Raw genomic sequence first — 24,097 nt, 5'->3', positions numbered from 1 at the left:
CAGCACTGCGTAGGGGTACCTGGCTGCTTGAAACAGATTGAATCTGATGACTTTTTCACATCGGCTGTAGAACTCCTTTTGTGTACTGACTATCTGACAACTGACAATGCCTGATAAGGCCAGGTGAGAAAAGATAAGAGTTTAAATGCTCATGGCTCCAAAGAGCTGATGTGGTCTTTTAGTACCAGTCTGTCCTGCAATATTGACCTTGTCTACTCCTATAATAAAACAAAAGAAAACAACACTCACTTGTCATCGTACTTTGCGGTTCAGAAAATGAGCATTTTCTTTCTGCTTATCGTTCAGTAAAAACATTCTTTATAGCTGAGAAGTTAAAGATCCTTTAGAAATATCTGCTATACAGCTTAATTTGCTGAGGGGAAAGGAAGTAAAGACAATATGCTTGGTGTTCCACAACCCCAAGTAAGATGGAGCTTGGGGGAAGGCGCAGGACTGAATATTCTGCATCCAGATCTCCGGGTAATCGACATCATGGCTGTGTTAGTGCCGAGGTATGACCTCTTTCAAGATCTCATGCTTCTTCTGTAGACTCCAGCTGGCTCCAGTGGCTATTGAGTTAGCTCATAACCTCTTAACTAAACTCAGCGTGAAAAATAGCATCACCGCTCTTTTTGACTGACCGCTCCTGTTACTTTTTTGAATCCAAGTTGACCTGTTCAGGTTCCAGCTAAGTCCAAATCCTTTATTCCACCTAAAGTACAAATCAAAGGAATGTAGAAAAAAACCCAACTTGCTTCCAACAAGGAAGCTTTTTCTGACTTCTTCCCAAATCAGTAAGGACAACTTTAAATAGATCTTAGATGTAGTTTTAAACTGTCAAACTTGTCTTCCTAGCAGACCTCTGGTTCATCTTATTTCTGTAACATGCAATTATACTAGATGAGACTTTTGGGTTTTCACTTCAGTAACAACTGCAATCCATAGCATCCTAATTCATACTCACTGATTCATCAGCCTGCTGATTTTCTACTTGATGCTCTGGTTCTTGCTGTTCATTTGCATTATTTTGATCATCATCTTCACCTTCATCCTGGTGGTGGTTGTCGCGTTCATAAGCTGACAAATATTTTATATTGTTATTGTATTACAGCGGTTTCTAGTTAGCCTTTTAAAGAGTCCCCCACATACTAGCTTGCATACGTGCTTTTAGCAGTAGGCAGCCTTTACCTAAAGAGCTTACCTAAACAAAAGGCGCTAACAAAATTGTTTTACTGCTAGCAGGAAAGTGACACAGAAAGATTATATAATTTGAAGAGATCAAACAAAATAGCAGGCAGAGCCAGGAACGTAACCAAGATACACAAAGCCCTATCCTAGTAGCTCAATCAAAAGGACACTTTTACTGTCAAGAACGTGGATATGATCTTTAGTAATTCCTGTATGTCACTCAGTTCAGCCAGTATTATTTGAGTTTCTGGTTTTAAATTGTGAGTTTGTATTTTACTTGAATCCAAACTGGATATGAAATTAATATTAAAATCTTGCATGAAAGGCAGTACACCGGGAACCTGTGAATATGGTAAAGACATAAATTGTATCTTACCTCCTTCCTCTTCGTGAATACCTTGCTCTTCTTCCCCTTGTACGATATCATGGTCCATGTTATCATAATGGGCCTGTTGGCTGAGGAAATTAAATGCCAATACATCATTTTAGTTTCAAAAAAACATGTTTCTGCTTTAATAAACAAACCATCCTACATCTTTGCCTCTCCCAGCTCCTGCCAGAATGGGTTCCAGTTTAGCTTTCTATTACCTAATGTTTTCTCGCATCCTCTTTTGTGAAATATACTTTATAGAACAAAGACTTTCTTGTCCTACTGTGCTAACTTCTCTGCTTGTATTTCTCCATGCATTTCTGTCATACTGGTGGAATTTGCAGTCCTGAGGGATATGGGTCAGGCAAAGAGTAAAGTCAGGACCTGGAATTTCAGGAAAGCAAATTTCCAGCTGTTCAAAGAATTAGTCAATAGGACCCCTGGGAAACTGCCCTCAGGGACAAGGGAGCAGAACACAGCTGGCAGATCTTTAAGGATGCTTCCCAGAGAGCACAAGAGCTCTTGATCCCCAGGTATAAGAAATCAGGCAAGGAGGGCAAGAGATCAGCATGGCTGAGTCGAGACCTGCTGGTCAAACTAAACGGCAAGAAGGAAATGCACAGGGAGTGGAAGCAGGGCCAGGTATCCTGGGAAAAGTATAGAGATGCCAGCCAGTTGTGCAGGGATGGGGTCGGGAAGGCCAAGGCGTGGACAGAACTGAAGTTGGCAAGGAAAGCAAAGAATAATAGGAAGGGCTTCTACAGGCATGTCAGCCGGAAAAGGAAGGTCAGAGATAGTATACCACCCCGATGAGACAGACTGGCAAACTGGTAACAACAGACAAGGAGAAGGCCAAGGTACTCAGCAACATGTTTGCCTCAGTCTTCACTGGCAAACGCTGGAGCGGGTGGACCACAAGGCAGGGACTGGGGGAGCAAAGTCCCTCCCCTGTAAGAGGAGATCAGGTTTGTGACCACCTGAGGAACCTGTACAGACGTAAGTCTATGGGACCCTACAAGATGCATCCCAGAGTCCTGAGGGAATTAGCTGATGCAGTTGCCCAGCCACTCTCCATGATATTTGAAAAATCGTGGCAGTCAGGTGAAGTCCCAGCAGACCGGAAAAAGGGAAACGTTCACCTGTTTTTAAAAAGGGCAGAAAGGAGGGCCCTGGGAACTACGACCTGCCAGCCTCCCCGCTGTGCCTGGGAAGATCACGGAGCACATCCTCCTAGAAGCTATGCTAAGGCACGTGGAGGACAGGGAGGTGATTCAGGACAGCCAGCAGGACTTCACCAAGGGCAAGTCCCGGGGCCACAGTCAATCAGAGGGCTGGAGCACCGCTCCCATGAAGACAGGCTGAGAGATTTGGGGTTGTTCAGCCCAGAGAAAAGAAGGCTCCAGGGAGACCTTACTGCAGCCTTTCAGTATTTAAAAGGGAGCCTACACGAAAGACGGAGACAAACTTTTTAGCGGAGCCAGCTGCAATAGGACAAGAGGTAATGGTTTTAAACTAGAAAAGGGTAGATTTAGACTAATTTTAAACTAAGCAGAAGCATAAGGAAACACGACAGGCAGGGTGAAAGGCATGTAGAAGCTCCAATATCATGAACGTAACTGCATTCACAATAACACTATGATGCTGTCAGGATGCTGGTTTCTCCTGTAATCATGATTTTATCTCTACAACGCAAATAATACTAGCTGCTCTTGTCCAGAAAGTCCTTGTGGAATTACTTAAAAACAGTATCTCACATTTAAGAGAAACTTTAGCGTAGGTGCCCTCATATATATCTGATACTGGAGCTCCTCAGTACTCCAAGATCGTAACTGCTGCTTAGTGGAAAATAATTACTAATTTAAAGCAAGCTTTAAGACAAGGGGCATTGTATTCCAGAAGCCCCTAACCTCTCTCAAGGATGCACATGGCAATGTGCACTCATTACTCCAGGCTTCAGAGGCTTCCATAGTAAAAGGGGGAAAAAAAAGAAGGAAAAAATCCCCTTAAAATAGCAGTAAGATTTATCCTTGAAAAGAAGATGAGGCTCACTGAGTTTAGTTTCTGGGCAGTCAAGGCTTATAGCATTAAACCACCTTCTTTTCAAAGATGGTACGGTGGAAGCCATAAAACCTAGAGCACAGACCATGACAAACTCATGTAAAAGAATTTAACCTGAGCCGGTTTTTATAGAGTTTTTCTCCTTGTTCTGCCTGCTTCTGCAGCTGAAGCTCTTTTTCTTGAAGCTGTTGCTGCCGTAATAGCTGTCCTCGCAGCCTTTGCTGGTGCAGTGATTCCTGATGTTCCCGTAGCTGACTGGCTTCCTCTGCTCTCTGGGCTGCAAGATGTTGCTGCTCTAGCTGTTGTTCATAAGCTGGCTTATGTCTTTTTGTTACAGCTTTTGTTGATGTTATCTGTCAAAGAAATGTGTTAGTCATAGATTAATCATAATTTCAATCATCAGAAACAAGCAAGCAGAACCCTATCAAGAAGGAAGAATATGCAGATGCTACATGCAATAGGCAAAATTACAGCAAAGTTATTTTAAGTTTTCTTGTCTCTGCTTAAAGTTTAATTATCGTTTTTAATGTTGGGGTGTTTGTGGAGGACATGAGGAAGGAAGAGGAGATAATGGGCTGGAGGAATGCATGCTTTTCTCACATGTCGATAATGATAAACCCACCAAGATATTACCAGTAAAGGAAGTTTTGATGGCTGGCAATTAAGTCAGAAAATACATTTCCATTGATTTACCTGGTAATTTCAATCGGGGTTGCTTTGAGCCTTAAGTGAGACTCTGCACACTGTTACAGTCAGCAGTACTCTAACTGCAGTTTCACAGCTCAACCTATTGCTGCTGTTCTAACCCGCTGCACCTCTTCAACAACGGCTTCGCATCGCAGCGGAGTCATACAATTAATCTGCTAGGAGACTAAGTATTTACAAAGCCTGAGGTGAGATCAGTAAAATATATTCTCCACTGGAGATCCAATCTAGAATGTAAATCCAGGATTTGCAGGTTTTATTTAGAGCTGCATAGAGCAAGACTTGCCACTGCTATGCACTGATTTCCCCTGGCTATTTTAGTCACGTTCATCTTGCAGTTAAAAACCTCCTGTCAAACGACAGAGAACATTTAGATGGAAATGTGTTTACAGAAGGGAGGTACATCTGACAAGGAAACACACTGCAATTTGCTGAGATGCATCGAATTAGTAAGGCAGGACAGCTCTCCATCAGTGATGAAGATAAGTCTCATTCTCATCTTCTTCCCATCAGCCACCACAGGCCTCAAATTTAAAGCAGGAGATGAGATTCAATCTGACTGCTCTTTTTTTCCATCTGTTGCTTTTTATCAGCAGAATTAATGTTCATTAAGCTGCACTTGGCCAGCACTGTGGTACATGTGTGCTGACGGTGAGTCTGAAACCTGTGCATCCAAGTGCTTGGAGTCCCAAATTTTCTATGATGGTAATTTTTTTCTAAAAACCAGCGAGTGGTCCAGATCCCAAACTTTCTGTAAGTATGACACTGATTTTACCTAGAAGCAGGCGAGTGCAATACATTGCCAGCAATCGCAAGAGATGCCTCATTTAAACAGCAAATCTAATCAATTAGTAGAAAAGAGCTCCATACCTCTGAATGAAGATGATCGCCCAACATGTTGGTTTCCTCTTCCTTCTGTTCCTGTTTTTTCCAGTCATGCTCTTCTGGTACTTGATCTTGTTCCTCCTCCAAGTGCTCAGGCTGACCTGCCTGCTCCATTTCTTCCTCTTCAAGTTCTTTTTTGCGTTCCTCTTCGACTTGATCAACACGTTGCTCGTCATCCTCTCCAGCTTCTTGCTGCTCCTGGATATTCAGTTCTTTGGTATGCTGGCCTTCATTAGCCCTTCTTTGCAAATGAAAAGGCTCAGCTCCATCTTCTTTTTCCTGGGTATTTATTTCTTCTCTGTCTTTTAGCTTCTCGTTCTGCAAAAATCACACAAGATTACGTGTGCACAAGATATTACGGATTACTTATTTTCAAGAGAGCCAAGGACCAGATACGGATGCCTTTACTCCAGCCTGCAGTAGCGAAGCTGTTATCAGGAGAGCCAAATGCCTGCTTTGGAACAAGCTAAGCCTCCCGCCAGACGGTATCAATACCTGATTCTTGGCGCTGCGCAGCTAGGCAAGGTGCTGTACAACTGCATCATAAAGTCGGTTAAGCTTCATTTTATCTGAAGTGGAACAAAAAACTCCTACAATCCTGTATCTACAAAGCTTTGTATTTTTATTTCCTGTAGGTTCTGCTGGCCAAGAACTCTTGTCAAACAAAACCACAACTGATTTCGTACCTTCTAGATTTTAACCACAACATTGCTTTTTTCTTTTTGAACATCAGATAGCGTTAATTTTAAAGATACTAAACTTAAGTGAAACTGGAACTTTATAAAACACATGAAAAGACAATTTCTTCAGAAGTTGTTAAAGCTTGTTCTGTAACACAGGAGATATCTAAAGTTATAGAGACCACTTACTATTCAAAAAATTAAGATCTTTAGCAACTTCTTAAAGCAGCTTACATAAACCAGTTTAAAGTGGTAATGAGAAAAGGTCTTCGTGAATGTATTTTTCTACTACTCAATAAGATTAAACTGTTCCTTACCACTTTATTCAAGAATTGACAAACGTGTACAATTAAACATACGCTTCTAATAGACATTAAGCACAGAGCTAGTATTTTGCTGAATAAGAACCATTTCCTATAGCATCTGTAGCCAGTCAGTACTTTATACCTCCTCGTGCTCTTCAGCCACGGTTTCATGGTGCATTGGGAGGTCACTGCGGGGAGACGCCACTCGCACCTCTGGTTGCTCATCTGGTCGTTCTAACTTCTCAGGTTGTCGGAAACTTGGCATTTTGTTGAGTGTGTCCTTCAACTGTTTGTATTCCTCCACCTGGGACTAAAGTCAACACATTAATTATAGTATGTTCAAACCAATTTCTCAATAAAACGTAGTCACCTTGGAGTAGGCTTGCTGGCAAGACACATGGTAGAAAGACTCAATATTCATATTAGAGCAAATACCGGGGAGAAGAAGGGATGGGAGCTTTTAAAATGGGTTATTTCCACACACTAGATAATAACGACTCATCACGATCTTTTCAGCCAAAGTGCACATGCATATAAAGTATATTGGAAAAATCTCTGTGGGACAAAGAGAAAGATTTGTCTTATTCATGCCAAGCGGGAGAATTGTCAAAAGGGGATGATGCAGTTTTCCTGGCAGACTAAAGCTAGGGAAATCGAGCGCACCACAACTTCTCCTTTACTGGTAGAAAGAAGTGCAGTTCTTTCAGAAACAGTAGTTTTAAAGTATATATACACGTCATGAAAATGCCAAATCCTCAACATTTAGACAGGTGTTACACGAGACAACAGCCAACATACAGTACTGAGGCAAATAAAGTCATAGTACACCATTGGTGAGGAGCAAGGAAAAAAGAAGAAGAGCAAAAAAAGAAAAAGGAGAAGAGAGAAAATGTCAATGTCTAAAGTCTTCCTGAAACGAAACGGTAAAATGTTGTAATTTGATTTGCTGTTTAACTTTGTTCAAGATTAGGATACTTTCAAAAAGCTCTGAAGTCCACCATGAGAATCCAGACCGGTTGGTACACCGGTCCCTGTCTATACAGCAGACATACAAGGAAGAGTATGTTATAAAGTAAAATTTTTGAGATAGACAGGATTTATAAAAGCCAATCAGCTGCATATACAAAAAGTGGTGACCCACAAAAGGGTTTCTCTGTTGCTCCAGTGGAGGTGGTGGGTGTGTTTACTACCCATTTTAAAGTCAGAGGTGCGTTTCATAATCCTTTTAAAAATTCAGTTTAAAAACTGGCTACAGGTTCCACTTGGTGACTGTGTACGTCATTTTGTGTGTTATGTGGTATCATAGCAATCAATAGTACAGCAGACACGCATGATGCATTGATGTACAATGCATAATACTCATACAGAACAATATCCACAGTGCTACAGATTGACATGATGCAATGCGTACCAGCTCTGAAGCTAGACGCACCTCGAAGCATCTTCAAAAGACTATGGCATCCATTAAAACAGACGGGCCTAAAAGCAAAGCAGAATGCACAGTAATTACTCTTGTCATTCCAGAGGGATACTTCTGCTTCCTGATTAACTGCTGGAGAGTCCAATAAGAAATTTTAGAGGAAAAAATAGTATTTACTTCACATAAGACTAAAACGCAGGCCTCTTGATTTTTATTTTTCCCCCCCCTTCCACTCACTGACCATGCAGAAAGACTAATACACCGGTATATTTAAACAGTGCACGTCCAGATCAGAATCAGGTACTCCATGCCACTTGCACGAGTCACTAAGCTGAACATCGTGATTCAAGGCCATAGCTTAAAAGGTATTAATACTGGCAGAAAGACAGGGTTTATAAAAATATATAATGAATCTGTCTGGCTGCTTGAGCTATGGAAAAGTACAAAGATTGCAATGCCTTAAAGATTCAGGTCACAGATTCATTATTGCAGTATTGACTACTAGTATTTAATGTCTAGAATACACTTCGAAATAGAGGGGTCATTTATTGAGCTGTGTTTCTAAGCAATAATCCCTTGTGAACTTTCTGTAGCTGGTTTGCAGGAGAAACTAGGCAACTGTGCTAAATACCTTCTGTTCTGAAAGAATGTGCGAGACCTTCCTTCTCTTGAAGGAAAGGTTCTCCCTTTGATAAATGCCACGTTCTGGCTGCAGATAGAAAGGCTCTGTGCGCCACAGGTTTTCTAATTAAAGAACTGAATCAAAGCCAGGAGAACTAAATGGAGGTTCCCTTTGGATTTGGTGAACCTTAAATCAGACCCTGTATCTGCCCTTGTGGAATTTCAGATATTAGCAAATACATACCAAGTACCTAACGTGGCCAGTGGGAAAAGAGCTTAAAATTAGCTGCCAGCATATTTTAGTGCTGGAAATTCAGATCCTTCATATATTTAGTCTATGAGGGGCTTTCCTGGTCTTTCACTGTTTTTGAGTATCTACACATATTGACATGCCCGACAAACAGAACTGGGGAAAAAAAGGAGACCCAATGCTTTTAATGCTGCTAATGATTTTGTGGACTGTAAAAACACTTAGATTAAGAAAATTAGTCAGGAATAAAAATAACTTTACACTGCCTCATTGCCTTGCCCTCTGATCTTTCACCAATAGTCCTCCTCTGCTCCAACATTACTTCTACTTTCAGATTCCCAGTGGCCTACACAGCTTGTACTGGCACAGCTGACTGAATCTGCAACACTCTAGCAAAGTCTGCGCTTCACGGAGGGTTCACTTGAAAATCCCATTTAAGAAAGGTAATGCTTCTGCTTCTTTTAAACTTATTTACATTCCACCTGCAGTTTACGTTCCTCCATACATACTATATACTCTACATCGGTTGCAGTGATGTATATAGCCTTATAAACCTTCCATACACATAAAGAGACTTTATAGCGCACCAGCGTCCAGGTCTTTCTAAGTGATACATGTGAATGTCAGTGTGGGATGTTAAACTAACAGACGTTCTATCAGAGAAGACAGAGAAAGAAAGGTATTTGACAGCTCTCATGGAAGCAGAGATACTCTTCTTATCAGTAAGACATGCATTCTTGGGCCTATAATATAGCTTTTTATTTTCCGACAGCCCTACGATTTGTTGCAGCTTCTTCTTAAAAGCAACCCTTTAACTCATGCATTTCCCTGCAGTGTGCAGCATGGTGCTGACTGCAAACTCCCCATGCGAAAGGCTACATGCACAGCGCTGCAGTCGGCTGGACTCGGAGAAACAAGGGTTAGAAGGTTAGGGCTCGCAGGAGCGGCTCGCCTCGCTGACCTGTGCGGCGGCTAGCGCACTCTTGTGGTCTTCCAGAGTCACTACAAGCTGGTTGTGTTGGGAGAGTAAGTTCTTATGCTGTTGCTACACAAAAAGAAGAACATGACACGTTTCACATCAAGTTCATTCTCCACGTAAATTAGGTAGCCTGGGGGATTTTGAACTAGGAAGATCATTCGATTTATTTCGAAAAGAAAATCCCGAGTTGGAATGACAGCATTTATTTATTTAACACGGAATGTACTTTAAAAAGGGAAAGCGTGCATGCCAGGGAAAAAAACTTGGAGGCCAGGATCTGCGTAACTATAAAATAAAGTTAGAAGTTGGAGTAGATGTTGATGAACACTTTTTTAAAAAACAGAGCTGGAAAACATTAATTTCAGCAAACTTAGATTGCCAAAACCCAATTCTTAACTTGCAAAATCAAATTTCCAATTTCTATACTAAATACATGTCTTCCTTTTTTTTTTTTCTTTTTTTTCAAATGAGCATGTACCTAAAGTGCAGGTGGCAAAAGAAAAGAAATCCAGTTCAGCCATATTCTTCTCCTTTCTGCCACATATCAGAAACTCTAAGTCTCCAGCATAGCCCATTTCTGGCTTGTTAAAACTTGGGAAAATGTTTCATTTTCCTAAAGGTCTTTAAAGTTCTCCCCAAAGTAAAGCCTACCTTGACATCTTGTAGCTGGGTGTGAATGTCTTGGTGAGCTTTTCTCAACTGCCTGTTCTCCTCCCGTAAGTTATATAAGGATTCTGTTTAAAAGAAATGATATAGAGAATTTAAACCCAGTCAGATCTATAATACCAGATTAAACACCAAAATTAAGGCTATAACACAAACCACCTAAAATCCCACAGAACTGCTACAATAAAAATGGATTAGAGTAATTGCATGGTTTGTTTATGTTAATCTCTCCCCAGCCCTATAAAAACCTTACATTTTCAAGCAGAAAGTTGTAAAATTTGGTTAAAATCTATATTAGTGCACCCAGTCTGCAACTGGAATTATGCATCGCTCTTCACACTGGGGCCTGCAGACAGCAAAATTCATTATGGTAATCTGAATCTTTAAAAGGCAGAGAGGAAGCCACCCTCCCCTCTTCTCCCACATCGCATCTGGTGAGTGAGAATTTTGTGGTGGGACTAAGCCATTCTTTTGGAAGAAGCGCACCCAGATGGCCGGCATACGTAAAAAGCTTTACGTTCTGGGACCAGGGAGAGGGGCTCCTCTTCCCACTTCTTACATTATGTTGATGTGGAATATTGCAAGCAGACACAGGCAGGCTCTTCCCACACTCCAAGCTGCTAGGCTGCAATCCAGCTCAGTCCAAGAGCTAGCTGTATGACTTCGCTGGTGCGGTGCCAAAGCAGAGCTAATAAACACAGCCTCTGCCTGCAAAATACTGTGCAGACAAAACTGCAGACAGCTCCAAAACTAACTCATGTGTTAGTGACACATGGCAGAAAGTGGCTGAAGGCCCTTGATGGGGAGAGCCCCATCCTTTTGTTCTGTGCAATTGTGTAATTAGGACCGAATAGGTCTGCCAACTGCAAAGAATCTCTTTAATAGGAAACTGGATGCCAAGAGTAAATAACGAATACTTCATCGTCCAGGTGTACAGGTGCGACATGTTTCAGACAAGGTATACATGTAGAGCAAATGAGGTCTAAAATGTATGTAAAGTCACTTCATAAAAAAGCACAATTAAATCGCTGAGAGAAATAACAAATTCTTAGATTGCCTTTCAATTGAAAAAAAAAAAAAAAGAGTAGAGGCAAACCGATTTTTCCAGTTTTATACAAGTCTTAGAACTAAAAATGAAAACCTGGATAAGTCAGCCTCTGGCACTTGATGGGCTTTTAAGTGCCGTGTTTCTTACTGTTTCTCTAATACAGATAGAAACACCAAGCACACATACGAACAGATTTCAGAAAGAGGCCACAGAAGGTCACAGAAGACTAAACTGTAACTTATCAGGAGGAAGGTACATGAATGACCTGTTAGCAAGAACAGAGAAAATGCCTTTCTGTCTCACATCACACAAAACACGATGACAACTACACATTTTAATACGGGCAGCCAGATGCAGGTTACATATACCCTTCAGCTTGGAGATCTCCTGCTCTTTTTCCTGCTGCAGTTGTAAGTATCGCTCCTTGTGATCGCTGAAGGTTCTGCTAAACTCTTCTCCTTGTTTTCGGTGATCCTCCTCAAGGTCGGCATGCTGTTTCTTCAGTTCTTCGTGTTGACTCTGCAAATACCAAGAACAGTTCTGTATCTGCATATCTGGTTAATATTGTCTTTGGCAGTTTGTTAAATAAGTCCAGATGAATAGGAAGCATTCATAACAAGAAGTTTATTATTCAAAGCATGCATATTGCAGCTCCTTTCAAGCACAAAATGATCTCTGTGATGAGTAGCCGCCTGTTCTAGGGCTACGTCACCTCACCCTGCAGTTGCACTGTCCCATTGGGAGCTGCTGAATGTGTCTAAGAAAATCCTTACATGCCAAACTACATAAAGTCTGATAAGTCAGCATTCCACACAAGTAATTGCATTTGATAAGATTAAATTACCCACTGGAAAGCCTGACTAGGAAAAACTTCAGTAAATCATCGTTTAACGGTACTGCGGTAAGAGGAAGGCGCCATCGATGGACGGACATTCTGGAGAGAACCACCAGAAGCCAGCGAGGCCGTATCTCCCCGACACAGCAGAAAGCCCATTTCACAGGACACTGGCAACCTCGGTGACCTACCTTCAACATCTGGTGTTGTACACTCAGTGCACTGTATCGGCTGTTTGAGTCTTGCTGTAAAACAAGAACACCGGTGTGTTAAACAGAACAATGCTGTCACTCCTCTGAGCCCTGGACATGCAGTCACCCAGGAGCCACAAGCCAAGGGACACAGCTCCCCAGGAAACAAATTAATCTCTCTACCTGGTTTGGAACTTAGCAAGCAGATATATACTTTGCACTTACTGCAGCAACAATGTATTTTAACTTAGTTTACTCAGCTCAGAAACCGCTCCCCTGTTTCGACACTAAGTAGCCGTAAAATCCTAATTCACCGGCTTTATGAAGAGTTCCTTACAGGTCTCTGGGTCCTTTGCCAGATACAGCTTTCCTTCTGGCACTTGGTATATAAAACAAAGTTTCTTGATGTTTTCACACTTTCCAGTTCAAAGACCAGGTGCTACAAAGTTGTCTCTGTCCTTTTCCCTGTGGACTAAGCTACAAAAAGATTTCTAATGCTTTCTTATTCCCCCTTCCCCTTAAAAATAGCAACATTATGTTTGAACTACTGTAATATAAACAGGAAGATGCTTTCTAAATTAATTTTTCTGGAAAGATATTAGCATCTCCTACTACAGCTCAAATAAATGGGATTTGCAGAGCACTTATGCACGCAGAGTAGAAATGGGATAAATGAGAGCTCTTTCAATTAGTATTTTGTAAGACCTCTTCCTCTGAACGTTATAATTGCACAGCATTTCCTGTTTCTTGCAACCCAAATAGCATCAACTATTAAAAACTTGTACTAGGAATGATGACTTACCCTTCCTTTATTTAGCGTTTCCTGTGCTTCTAGTTTATAAACAAGAAAATCTACAACATAAAAGGGAAAAAAACTGATGAAAAAAGCCAGGAAGATTAGAATCTGTACTTAAATAACATCACTGTTGCGTACATAAATTCTCTTAAGAGCTGAATACTTATGCAGTTACAATTTTCCAAAAGATCTTAAAAAGAAACCGACTATGGAGAATTTAACAAAATGCTCAAATTTTGACAAAATATTTTCATTTAAGAGTTTCATACCTTAGTGTGAGAGATAAGGGGTACAGACTACAGGTGGGTAATTAAATCTGCTACACGAACTCTCTCAGTAGAGACCGAGTAACATCATTCAAAAGGAAAAGGACATTTATAAATCCTGTATTATTGTATTAGGATTAAAAAAAAAAAAAATAAATAGTATGTTTTAAGAAGTATGAAAGTCTAGGCTAAGTTTAAATAAAATTAAAAAAATTTCCCCTTTTATTCCTTGATCCTCTTTAGGATTTGAAAATGCCGACTCGCCTTTGCACAGCAACGGGACAGCTGTACACTAGATGGCCCCAGAAAGCTGCTGAGGACTGCACAGTAAAGAACAATTTCTTACAGGTTCTTTATCTTTGCTGAAGTACTTGCTTTAATTCAGCAGCTGAGTCCTCAGTCTTAGGAAGAATACAGTCTTACTTTGAAAATTCTAGTGCATTTAGAACAACCAAAGACTTGGAGAAAACTCTGAGGATTGCATTCTGCTGAAGTTTCATAGAAGGCAGATGTGTAAGAAACACAGCGTGTGCCAACCTTTCCCCCTCACACGCACCTAGAACTTAGTTTTAATCAGAAAAAGGTACGTAAGCATGTGTTTACCCTTAAGCATGTGTAAAAATACTGATTCAGAGTCTAATTTCACATTGATGGAATGCAGAAAAAGATCCCTTGAATTTGGTACGAGTGTAAAATTTGCAGCATGCCAGAACAGGATTTACACACGTCCATACTCCACATACAAGTTAGGTTTATGTACATCGATATAGACGCATTCTCAGTGTGGATTATGCCATGTTGTGGTGATCTGTAAACAGTACTAAAAAGATCAGACAAAATATATATGTAATTAGAAAGACGTACTAAAAAGACCACCACAGATCTGCCAGGGTGGTCCTGCTAACGTGTTACACACTGGTAACTAGTTTAAAATTGAACAAAATACATCTGAAGTTACGTTCTAAAATAATCAAGTTATCTTAAATGTCAAAGTGAAAAGCACATTTTTACCTTCTTTTGCTTTCTTATGTTCAAGCCTTTCCTTTTGTAATGACTTTTCTAATCTTGACCTGTGCTCATATACAACTGAAAAGAGAAATTTTGTACACAATGCATTTTAAAAGTAAAATATACAAAACCCACCACCCACCCCCAGCACACCCAGACAGCATTGGCACAGAACGTACCAGGAAAATACAAGTGAAATGAGGTTATAGGATAAAGGACTGTTTGTATTTCTTGGGACAGTAACTATTTTTATTTTTTGCATGCTTTATTGATCCTGGATTCTGGCTTATTTCCATTGCATAAACATAGAATGTGATAACCGTGTGATTTGTTTATGGTGACAGTCAGCTAAGGCGGACCGACATGAAAGCTACCAAATCCTCTTTCCTTCTTCGGCATGCAGGTATGTATTTTCCATGCTTTCATTCTCTCCTGCCTTATTTGTAAAAAGACAAAGACATAAGACGGGACAACCTTACTGCCAGAGTAAATCCTTGCAGCAAAGAAACTGTCACAAGGAGGGAAGAGAGATGCACAAGAGCAGGACGACTTTGAAAGGTGCAGTAGTACCCTAGGCAGGCTGCTTAGGCTAAGACACGGAGAGCCTGAGATCCGTTCCTAAATTGACCCCAAACCTTGGACAACTCCGTTTTCTGCAGCCTTCTGTTTTGTAGAGGCCGGATAGCAGTATCCTTTCACAGCACAGCGCTGTTGAAGACCCATCAAATGCACAATGAAATGCTCAGGGAGACCTTAGAGCAGCCTCCCCGCACCTAGGGGGGGTTGAAAGAAAGTGGGGACAGACTTGCTAGTAGGGCCTGAACAACAGGGCAAGGGGGAATGGTTTTAAACGAAAAGAGGCTAGATTTAGATTAGATATTATTTACTGTGGGGGTGGCAAGATACTGGCCCAGGCTGCCCAGAGCAGCTGTGGGTGCCCCGTCCCTGGCAGGGCTCAAGGCCAGGCTGGACGGGGCTGGGGGCAACCTGGGCTGGGGGGAGGTGGCCCTGCCCGGGGCAGGGGGCTGGGGCTAGGTGGGCTTTAAGGGCCCTGCCAACCCAGACCAGTCTATGGTTCTGTGATTCTATGAATGCCCTGCATTTCTTAGTAAGCATGTGCTGACAGCAAGTATACATACGCTAAAGCACCTTGTCCTCGCAATATCCGTACAATCTAAGAAGGATTTGGCATTTTCTGAGGCTTTTTTTCATCCCCCAATTAAGGAGATAAGGCAGGAAGAACAAAAGAAATCATCTGAAGGGCTAGGGTAGCTAAAGTATAAAGCTAAGCTGGATGCTTCTCTGTAAGGCTAGGGTATCAGAGAGTGCTCGTCAGCAAATCATTTCAGTTTGAGAGCAAAATTTAATCTTCACTGATTTAAAATCTATTTATGCATTTTCTTTAATTGAGTCACAATATCCACATGAGGCTAGGAGATGAATGAAGATGCGGTCTGTGTACAGTGCTTCAGCCAAAAAGCGACAAGCTGAGGTTTTAGGAGCACCACTGATAGCACAACGCCCAACACCCTCAGCAGAGCAGCTAACAGCAGTCATGCAGTGTGTCATGCAGCGTGTTGTGGTCCCCTCCAGCCGGGTCACTGCCTACAACAATACCCATGTGTTTTTTTGAAAAGATGCTCCAGCATCTTTGCCAACCTCTAGAAGCCATTTGAGCCGACACTGCTATGAGAAGAGGTGGCTCTGCTGCTTGTTCTCCTACAGTTCCTTCTTTTGCTCTCACTGCTATGGGTGATGGCCCAGCAGGACCTAGCAGTTGGGGCCAGGGTGTGTAACAATTTCTTCTGGTGGTGGTGCCAGCTTGCACAGTTTTTCAGAGAGCAGCAGTGACAACTGGCAGAGCCCTGCAGTGCTGGGCAGCATGGCAGAAGATGGACTGCCCTGGGTCTGATCACAGAAAGCAGACAACCTTAGTTCTAGATACTTACAGTATGACAACCACTCCTGGTCATATCAGAGGTCCAACAGACCAACTGTGCCATTTCTCAAGACCTGACAAGGGCAGATCCCCAATACAGAATACACACAATGAGATTACAGTATTTCTTTGGCACCGTCTCCCAGCAATTTATGGCTCCTGAAGACTATCCAAGGCGCCTGCAGGTCTTTTGTGTAAACTACTCCAAAATGGATTTTACATTTATGAATTTGTCTAATTGTTTGTTGTACCCATGCGTATTTAGGACATCCAACATCCTCTGGCAGAAAGTCTCCGCATTTAACTGCCTCTAAAGAAGCATTTCTTTTAGCTTGTGCTTTGAACATCTAGTTTCGGATGTCTCTCGCTAGCAATGGGGCACATCGGTCCCCATTTACCCTTTCCTCATTGTGCTAAACTGAAGGATCGTTATCTGAAATAGCCTACCAAGTCTGCAGCAAAGGAAAGATATTAATTAAAACTCCTGCAAGCGTACAATTGTATTTGTTCAAGCTGTTTTACACAAGTACCTCTCACTATCCAAATTATAATTTGCACACTTTTTTAGAGTTATTAATTTATGTTAATGGAATGTGTGATTTTTTCCTTCAAAACTAGGAAACTACTTTTCTGAGAAGTAAACCATTGGTGAACATAAACCTTCAGCAGGAAGCATCAGACAAATATTTGTATCTTGACAGACACAGAAAACTCTTCTTGCACCTTAAAACGTGTTCTTAATTCCACCAAGGTGCATTCTGCAGGTTCTTTAGCTACTGGCTTATCTAAAAGTGTTTACGTTTTGGCTTAGAAGCTGCATTGCTAATCAATCCTTGTCACCTATCTCTACTTCCCTATTTATCTTCTAAAGTCAAGGGCATCAGTCAAGATGAACTAATGTATCAACATCTTCTGCAACAAAACAAGCATGTAATGAATATTCAAAAAGTTACCAGCAAGTAAGCTTTCAGAGAAGCAGAGAGAGGAAAAAAAAAAAAAAAAAAAAAGGCAGCACTACAGCAATGGTTTTATCTATGCACCAAAGATCATGAATGCCAAATAATGTTGCAAAAAGGCAAAAAGAACAGTGGTTGTAGCATAGCAACTCAGGAGAGAAATGAAAATCCACAATGGGTTTCCCCTCCTCTGCAGTCTGGGGTGGAAATAGGCGTTTTGGCAAACAGACCAAACCACAAATGGATTCAGAGGTAACAGTTTCCATTTCACTTTGTCTTTGCAAGCGTACTTTCCTCAGCTCCTCCTAGTGTTTTAAGAAGTGGGGGGGAGACCCAGCACAACAATCCCATAAGGGCAGGAAGAAAGGAGAAAGAGAAGGCAATAGTTTGGGGTTTAGGTGCTCTGTACCCTTCGCAGCTCACTGCACCTCTGCCGAGCACTGGCTTTCCTGTCTTCACCCTGCTTTTTCAAGCAATGTCTCTCCACCTCTCCCAGGCAGCGCGTCCCCACTGCTACCTCCTGTGTGCTACCCTTTGAAATACTGGAACAAAGCTGGCGATGTCTTAAAATAGCCCTTCTGATGGCCAAAATGGCTAAGAAAACCTTCCTCCTACACCTTTCCCCTTCTACTTCATTTACTGATTGGTTCAGGATGTTTTTCTCTGATAGAAGTCCCATAACATGCAATGTAATTAAGATGTTGATTGAAAGTAATTATTGAGAAAGCATAGCTTCCATATTTTCTCACTTGCTCTTTTGGGGAGTAGGTTGCAGGTCAGATTTTGTAAGTACCTGTAAGAGTTTATCTCCCATAAACGTAAATTATTCCCACCAGTCAGGAACTTCCTCGGCAAGAAGAGTCCAAATTACAAGGCTCTTGTACTACAGCAGGGGATTTCTCCTCCTTCACCACCAGCCTGGACATAAGAAGTCTGAGCAAGAATCTTAAAGCAACAATACATTGAAAAACATTTTCCCTATTATAGGTTTCCCATGTGGGAGGTGGAACCTATTATATAAGGAATTTGACAAATTCCTACTGGTATGATGCACCGATGGGGCACTTCACAAATAATTTTTTCCTAGGGCAAGTTCTTAATTTTGTACTTGTCTTTGCACAAATACTTGAACCTTGTTTCTATGTTCCATTTAACAGAATGGGACGGGGGAAAAAAAAAAAAAAAGAGGGAAAACACTGTCATCTAATAGCTAATATGCACTATTCCAAGGCTGGAATAACTGCAGGTATCAGGAATAACTGCAGGTATCAGTTTAATTGTTTAAGTTACGTATATAATGTAACCTACATGAATGAACAAAGAACAACAAACTCACAGAGAGGTGAGCCAGCCTCTAAAAGCACAGCCCAGATTCATAACTGAACACATCACAGCTAATTAAAACACTTTTTGCCTTCAACAAGGAAATATTTTACAGTTCTTGAATTGATCCCAATTAAATCAAGTACTTGAGATTTTTCTCATTCAGAAAATAAAGTGGAGGAGAAGCGTGTGTGTGCTGCTTTATAGGTCCTCAGAAGATTACATCACTTCAACCACTGCTTAACGTTAATTGCAACACAGGAGTCAATGTGATGAAAGCAAGCCTATTTAACAATCACGGTTATTTCTTTTATCTTTGCTTTGCACCTCTAAGCAGTAAAACTATTATTAAGCAAAATAAGCCATTACTGTATATTTAAAAGAAAGTATTTCCTATTGCACATTATCAGCGATTTTATAACTGCGTTACTTTGGTATTTTGGCCTGTCAGAAGCATGACTCCAGTCTAAAATGCCCCAGGTCCCACTATCTTACATATTAGAAAATAAAAATTACATTGGGATTTAAATATACACGATGCAAGAAATTTTATTAGTTTCAATGTTATTATTTCTTACGCAATTCTGCAACCTTTCTCTGAGCTTACAGTAATACTTCTATTTTGAAACCGGCAGATTTCAGTAGTCTTGGCAACATTCAATGTTATTTTCTCTCAGACTGTGGCAGAGTTGAACCGAACCAGCAGCGTGTGGTAAGCCACACTGGCACTTTTCTAGTAACACTATGAAGGCCTGTAGAACATAAACTTGTTATAAAAATACAGTTAATTTCCAATTCTTGTCACTGCAAATAGAACCATTTAAAATGTGAACCCAAGCAAATAGCTTTTCTGCTGAGAGTAAAACACTTCCATGAGCCAATGAAGAATCCCTTCAATATGGGATGTAGGATAGATTTTCTAGTCCAATGACAATAATTAAAAATTTGATCTCGGAAGATTATTTCTTGACTCATCTGATGCTAACATTTCATGCTAGGAGAACATGTTATTAATATAGCAAGACCTGCTCCCCAAGCTTCCAGCTCTGCGTTTGATTAAGTCAGGGAATCAGGCTACAAACAAGGAGATCCACTACTTCACTACTGATAATCTTATCAGAAACTGATCATCAGACTGTGGGTAGCTCCTGGACAAGTATCAGGACTCCCCAGCACAGTACGATCCATACCGGTCACCGTATACACTCCATCTATTTCAAAAGAATCTCAATTGGGAGTTTAGCAATAAATGGATACTCCAGCGACACTGCAAACATCTAAGAAACAAAGGAATCGTTCCCACAGTAAAGACCAGGAACCCTGTATTTTAAGTATAGCACAAAAAACCAGCATTACAGAAACCATATATTTGCAATATATTGAACAAAATATTGAAGCTATTTCATATTTTATGCCCTTAAAGTTTTCTGTTTTGAATTTATACAAAAAGGACAGAAATAGAAGCCAGCATAAGATGAAACTGATCATGTGTGAAAAACAAGCATATTTCTGGCTTAATTATGAAACAGTTTTGCATACAGGCAGGGATGGACTGTTCTCATTTTGCTCACTGAAAACCATAACTAGCACTGCATGCAGTATAACAATTATGTTTAATTTAAAACAAACTCCTACACTTTTTCAATTTACTCACGTGAAGAACAATCAAGCAACAGTTTTGTCAAATTACAGCCAGTCACTGCAAAAGAGCAGAACTCCTCCTAGCAAATTAAACCATGCATCAGCAGTTGTGCTTAAAAATAACCACTGCTTTGACTTAATTCTCTAGCCATTTATGTTGTTCAGAGTATTAATAATTTTAAGAGAGAAGTTTGTAGTTAATATCTGGGTCTTCATATCCAGGGCTTTCATGTCATAGACCTACCACTGATTTTAGCTGCATGAGGAGAAAGTGTAACATCTGCTTTCAAAGAGTCTGCACAAAAAACAACCTATCAATTAAAATAAGCCTGCTCCTCTAACAGTAACAAACTAGAACTGGAGAATGTGACTTGAGCAAATTATGGATATTTGGGTCTGGCTAGCTTGAGTGCAGAGGGACATCCCGCTGCACTGAGCTCCCAGTGCAGAGCCGTTCTACACGAACGAGATGGACCAACGCCACTAACACGGCTCCACACAGAGCTGTGGATGGAGATGACCAAGTGCTTCACCTGGGTCAAAATTTAGTCATAAACCACAAGATATCTACCCAAAGATAAGAGAGAAATGACTACATGCATTTTTGTACAACATTTTCAATCTTGGAACACTGGAATTTTTTTCTGGCTAAGTTGGAATATATCTGAAAAACCAAAGAACGGTTTGGGAATTACCTGTATCCTGATAGTTGACATGTCACTGGGTGCTGGGAATCCATTAGAGCTCACAGCTGACTCAACTAAAGCTGTGAGACTCCTGCTTTTGGCTCTACAAACTCCAAGTCGGTCCCTGGTGTCTTGCCCAGGACAAGAATTATCACTGATGCTCTCTATAAAACTTGCCTTCTATCAAGCAGTTTTTCCCCACACTAACATTGCAGAGCTTGGTAACAGATTAGACAAGGTATCAGAATTAATCATGACAGATTAGTTCTGATACTTCAAAAAGCTCTGGAATGTGTGGAGAGTTCAGATAAGCATATAAGAAAATTCACATGCCTATCAAACCTTCAGCTTTGCATCCTCAAAAAGGAATGAGGAAATCTGAAACGCAACGTGGAGAAGCGTTGCAGATCATAAAAGTTTTGCTTTGACTGCAGTTCTGGAAATGGGGGAATGCTGGGGAATTTGGCACACTAACGCGGTTTGCCCCAGAAACACGTTTATATTTCTAATAGTTGTGGCCTCTATTCATTTATAAGGATGACAGGAAAATTAATTTCTAAACCAAAGTAAACATGTACATTTAATAGAATCCTTTTACTCCACCCTGCCTCATGTACTCCCTTTCTTGGAAGTCAATAACACACCTAGGAAACAGCAGATTTAAAAACAAATTGCAAGATATGTTGGGATGCAGGAAGGTATTTATCATGTTGAAGCAGTAAACTGTAATAGCAGCCGTCAAAAATAAAAGTTTGAGAAAAGGTATTAAATGCGATTAGATATTTAATCCCTAACAGTTAGGCTTCCGACATGACTTTTATTAAGAAAGAGATCATGTTTTCCATCTCAGAAAAGATTTCCTGCAAACTCCACAAAAGATTTTTTCCAGCCTTCGGTGCCACCCACAGTTAGGACATGCTGGGTCAGATTATGCTGTTTTCTATACACCCATCTATGCTAAAGGTTTGGGGGGTTTAAGTGATGATTAAATGCAAGCAGTTCAAACAAAACCTATGCAGTGATTTTAGACTTACATCCTTAAGGTTAGCAGATTTACTTCTAAAAAAAAAATTCCATTCCCTTTTTATGATTTTCTTCTCTCTGTTATTCTGCCATGTTTGTCATGACACACCAGATGATTTTGAAGAAAACCCATAAACATTCAGAAGAGCCACAGAGACAACAGCTTCCTCCTCACATCATCTCTGAATGTCTGGGTCGACTCAGCTCTCAGCTCCAGGAATCAAGGGCCTGTTCTTTCTCTCAGAAACTGGTTTAGACCTTTTTCAATTTCATGCAGCAGTCCAGTAATTCTATCTACATGGTGTTAGGATCTATAGAAATATATATATATATTTTCAAAAACTAGCACAAAATTGACATTGAAGAAAACCAATGTAATCTGTATATATACACACATGTTGTTTTAACAGTCTCTCCTAACTGAAACATACATTTGCATTTTTATTGTAATGGAATACGGCAAACACTGGTGTAATAGCTACAGTTATCACCTTACAAAACTGCTAAACTGCTTCCTTAAATTACTTCTCCAGAGCTTTAACACAAGGGACTTGGAGTCAGCTCCAGTTGTGTGTTTCAAAAGCTGCATACAGAAATCAATAGTTTGAGTTAGTGGTTCATTCTTTATTTTTCTGGTAACAGAAGATCGCTGTCAAACCTCAAAATATGCATCCAAGTATGACAGATTAACTGAAACACTGAAAATGGCATTGTTCAGCATGGTGGCATGGAGAGGAACAGACTTCTTCCTATGCCCTCCAGGGGCACTTCTCTCAACATCTCTGTAATTAAGCCCTGGAAATGACTGCCAAACTCGGGGATCTGAGTCACCTCAGAAAAATAAGATACTAGGCTAAATTCAGATACGTTAGGGGGGAGAAAAAAAAATGTAGAGGAAGAGGTGGAGTAATTGCAGTTTCATTTATTTCCTAATTAATGATACATACTAGAAAATCTTGGGAAGTTTGGTTTATGCTAGATTACCAGAAAAAGATCAGAATTGTACCCATCTCAAAAGACCCTTCTCTTTAAACAAAGAGCAGCATCCAAACATGCTGAATTCCTTAAGTCCTTACCTCAGGCTCCAACATGAGTAGAAATTCATGCCCCTGCATCCTAAATATCCCAAGAAAAAACCCACCCGAAAAAAGATTCTTCCTTAATTAGTTGTTCTGTATGGCTCATTTTTTCAGTAATCTAAATTACCATTAAACCTCAAAACAGCACCTGACTTTCAGCAGGAGAGATTTAATTACTTTTTCTATGTAAGGATCCTATTCCAAAATGAGTGAAGTGAACTATATTAGCCACAAACGGCTGGCAATATCCTCACCACTAGACAAGAGATGCTACAATGCACGCTCAAGCCTCAGAGTGGGTGGAAGTCTTACTCATACGGCTGCCCCACCCAGATACACAGGCTGACAAGCCCAGCAAAACAGCCAGCCCAATGAGACAATGTGTTTGAACCATCATATTCAAGACTTAAGAATTCCATCAGTTTTACTCATGTAGGAAGCAAGGAAGTAGTTGCACTCTGTTGTTTAGGCTTTGGTTTTTACAGTAAAGCAATAACCCCAGGAACGCGTAACTCTCAGGTATTAACTTTAAAGTTTTGTCAATACACTGCAAAGTCACAACCCTCCCAGGACTCTTCCCACGGTGTGTGCTTAGCACAGCCAGATACCGCTTAAACTGCACTGTTGACTACAGGATTTCTGGCTCAGTTTGCAGTTCAATTGTCAGATCATGACCGTGGCTGCTTCATCCCCTGCTTCTCTACTCGTCTCCCTCCAACAAAGCTGATTATGTTTTAGGTGATGCAGAAGCTTCTGTCAAACCTTTGCCTGCTAGAGATACGTGACAGAAGATGACTGTCAAAGAAGCTGGAAGGAAAACTCACCAAAGCATCCACCCATCTCGCCTCCCTCCTCCTCCCTCAGCTCTGAAGTGTTCATAAACCCAAACAGATCACTCGCTCACAAGATTTGAAAGGATTAAATCATCATCAGTAACAAATAGTTTCAGGATATTGGCTCTATCTTACATCATACTGTTAGCTACGAGGCCCAGTGTTAAATCAGGCAGGGGAACAGCAAAACCCAGGGGACAAAATCACTCTATTACCTCATGCTGCTTAATATTCCTTCAGACTAGATGCTCTCTGATCTCCAGCCCAGATTCCAACTTGGGCGCAGATGTAACATTGCAGCACAGGTAGAAATTTATCCTAGAAGCATTACGTCCACAAGGAAAAG

At 40.8% G+C, this 24,097-nt stretch overlaps 2 protein-coding genes across 5 annotated transcripts in view; one reads left to right on the top strand and one right to left on the bottom strand.

The window, feature by feature from the left end:
* GOLIM4 (golgi integral membrane protein 4) overlaps window positions 1-24,097 on the bottom strand; it is a 36,639-nt gene that overhangs the window by 5,697 nt on the left and 6,845 nt on the right. For 2 of the 4 annotated variants that reach the window (XM_027806605.2, XM_027806606.2), the window contains exons 2-12: window positions 14,275-14,349; window positions 13,004-13,053; window positions 12,202-12,255; window positions 11,544-11,694; window positions 10,113-10,195; window positions 9,444-9,527; window positions 6,334-6,501; window positions 5,192-5,524; window positions 3,731-3,969; window positions 1,565-1,644; window positions 965-1,077 (exon numbers count right to left, since the gene is read on the bottom strand). In XM_027806605.2, the coding sequence (XP_027662406.2) occupies window positions 965-1,077; window positions 1,565-1,644; window positions 3,731-3,969; window positions 5,192-5,524; window positions 6,334-6,501; window positions 9,444-9,527; window positions 10,113-10,195; window positions 11,544-11,694; window positions 12,202-12,255; window positions 13,004-13,053; window positions 14,275-14,349 (1,430 nt within the window). The remainder of the gene's footprint in view (window positions 1-964; window positions 1,078-1,564; window positions 1,645-3,730; window positions 3,970-5,191; window positions 5,525-6,333; window positions 6,502-9,443; window positions 9,528-10,112; window positions 10,196-11,543; window positions 11,695-12,201; window positions 12,256-13,003; window positions 13,054-14,274; window positions 14,350-24,097) is intronic. The other 2 variants (XM_055723547.1, XM_014280677.3) reach the window with 2 other exon arrangements.
* LOC129737047 (uncharacterized) lies at window positions 1,651-3,381 on the top strand. Its single transcript, XM_055723548.1, has one exon. The coding sequence runs from the start codon at window positions 2,368-2,370 to the stop codon at window positions 3,028-3,030; it is 663 nt and encodes a 220-aa protein (XP_055579523.1). The 5' UTR covers window positions 1,651-2,367; the 3' UTR covers window positions 3,031-3,381.

Source organism: Falco cherrug, chromosome 11 (genome assembly GCF_023634085.1).
Source record: "Falco cherrug isolate bFalChe1 chromosome 11, bFalChe1.pri, whole genome shotgun sequence".
Taxonomy (NCBI): Eukaryota; Metazoa; Chordata; class Aves; order Falconiformes; family Falconidae; genus Falco; species Falco cherrug.
This window is presented reverse-complemented; position numbering and strand designations above follow the sequence as displayed.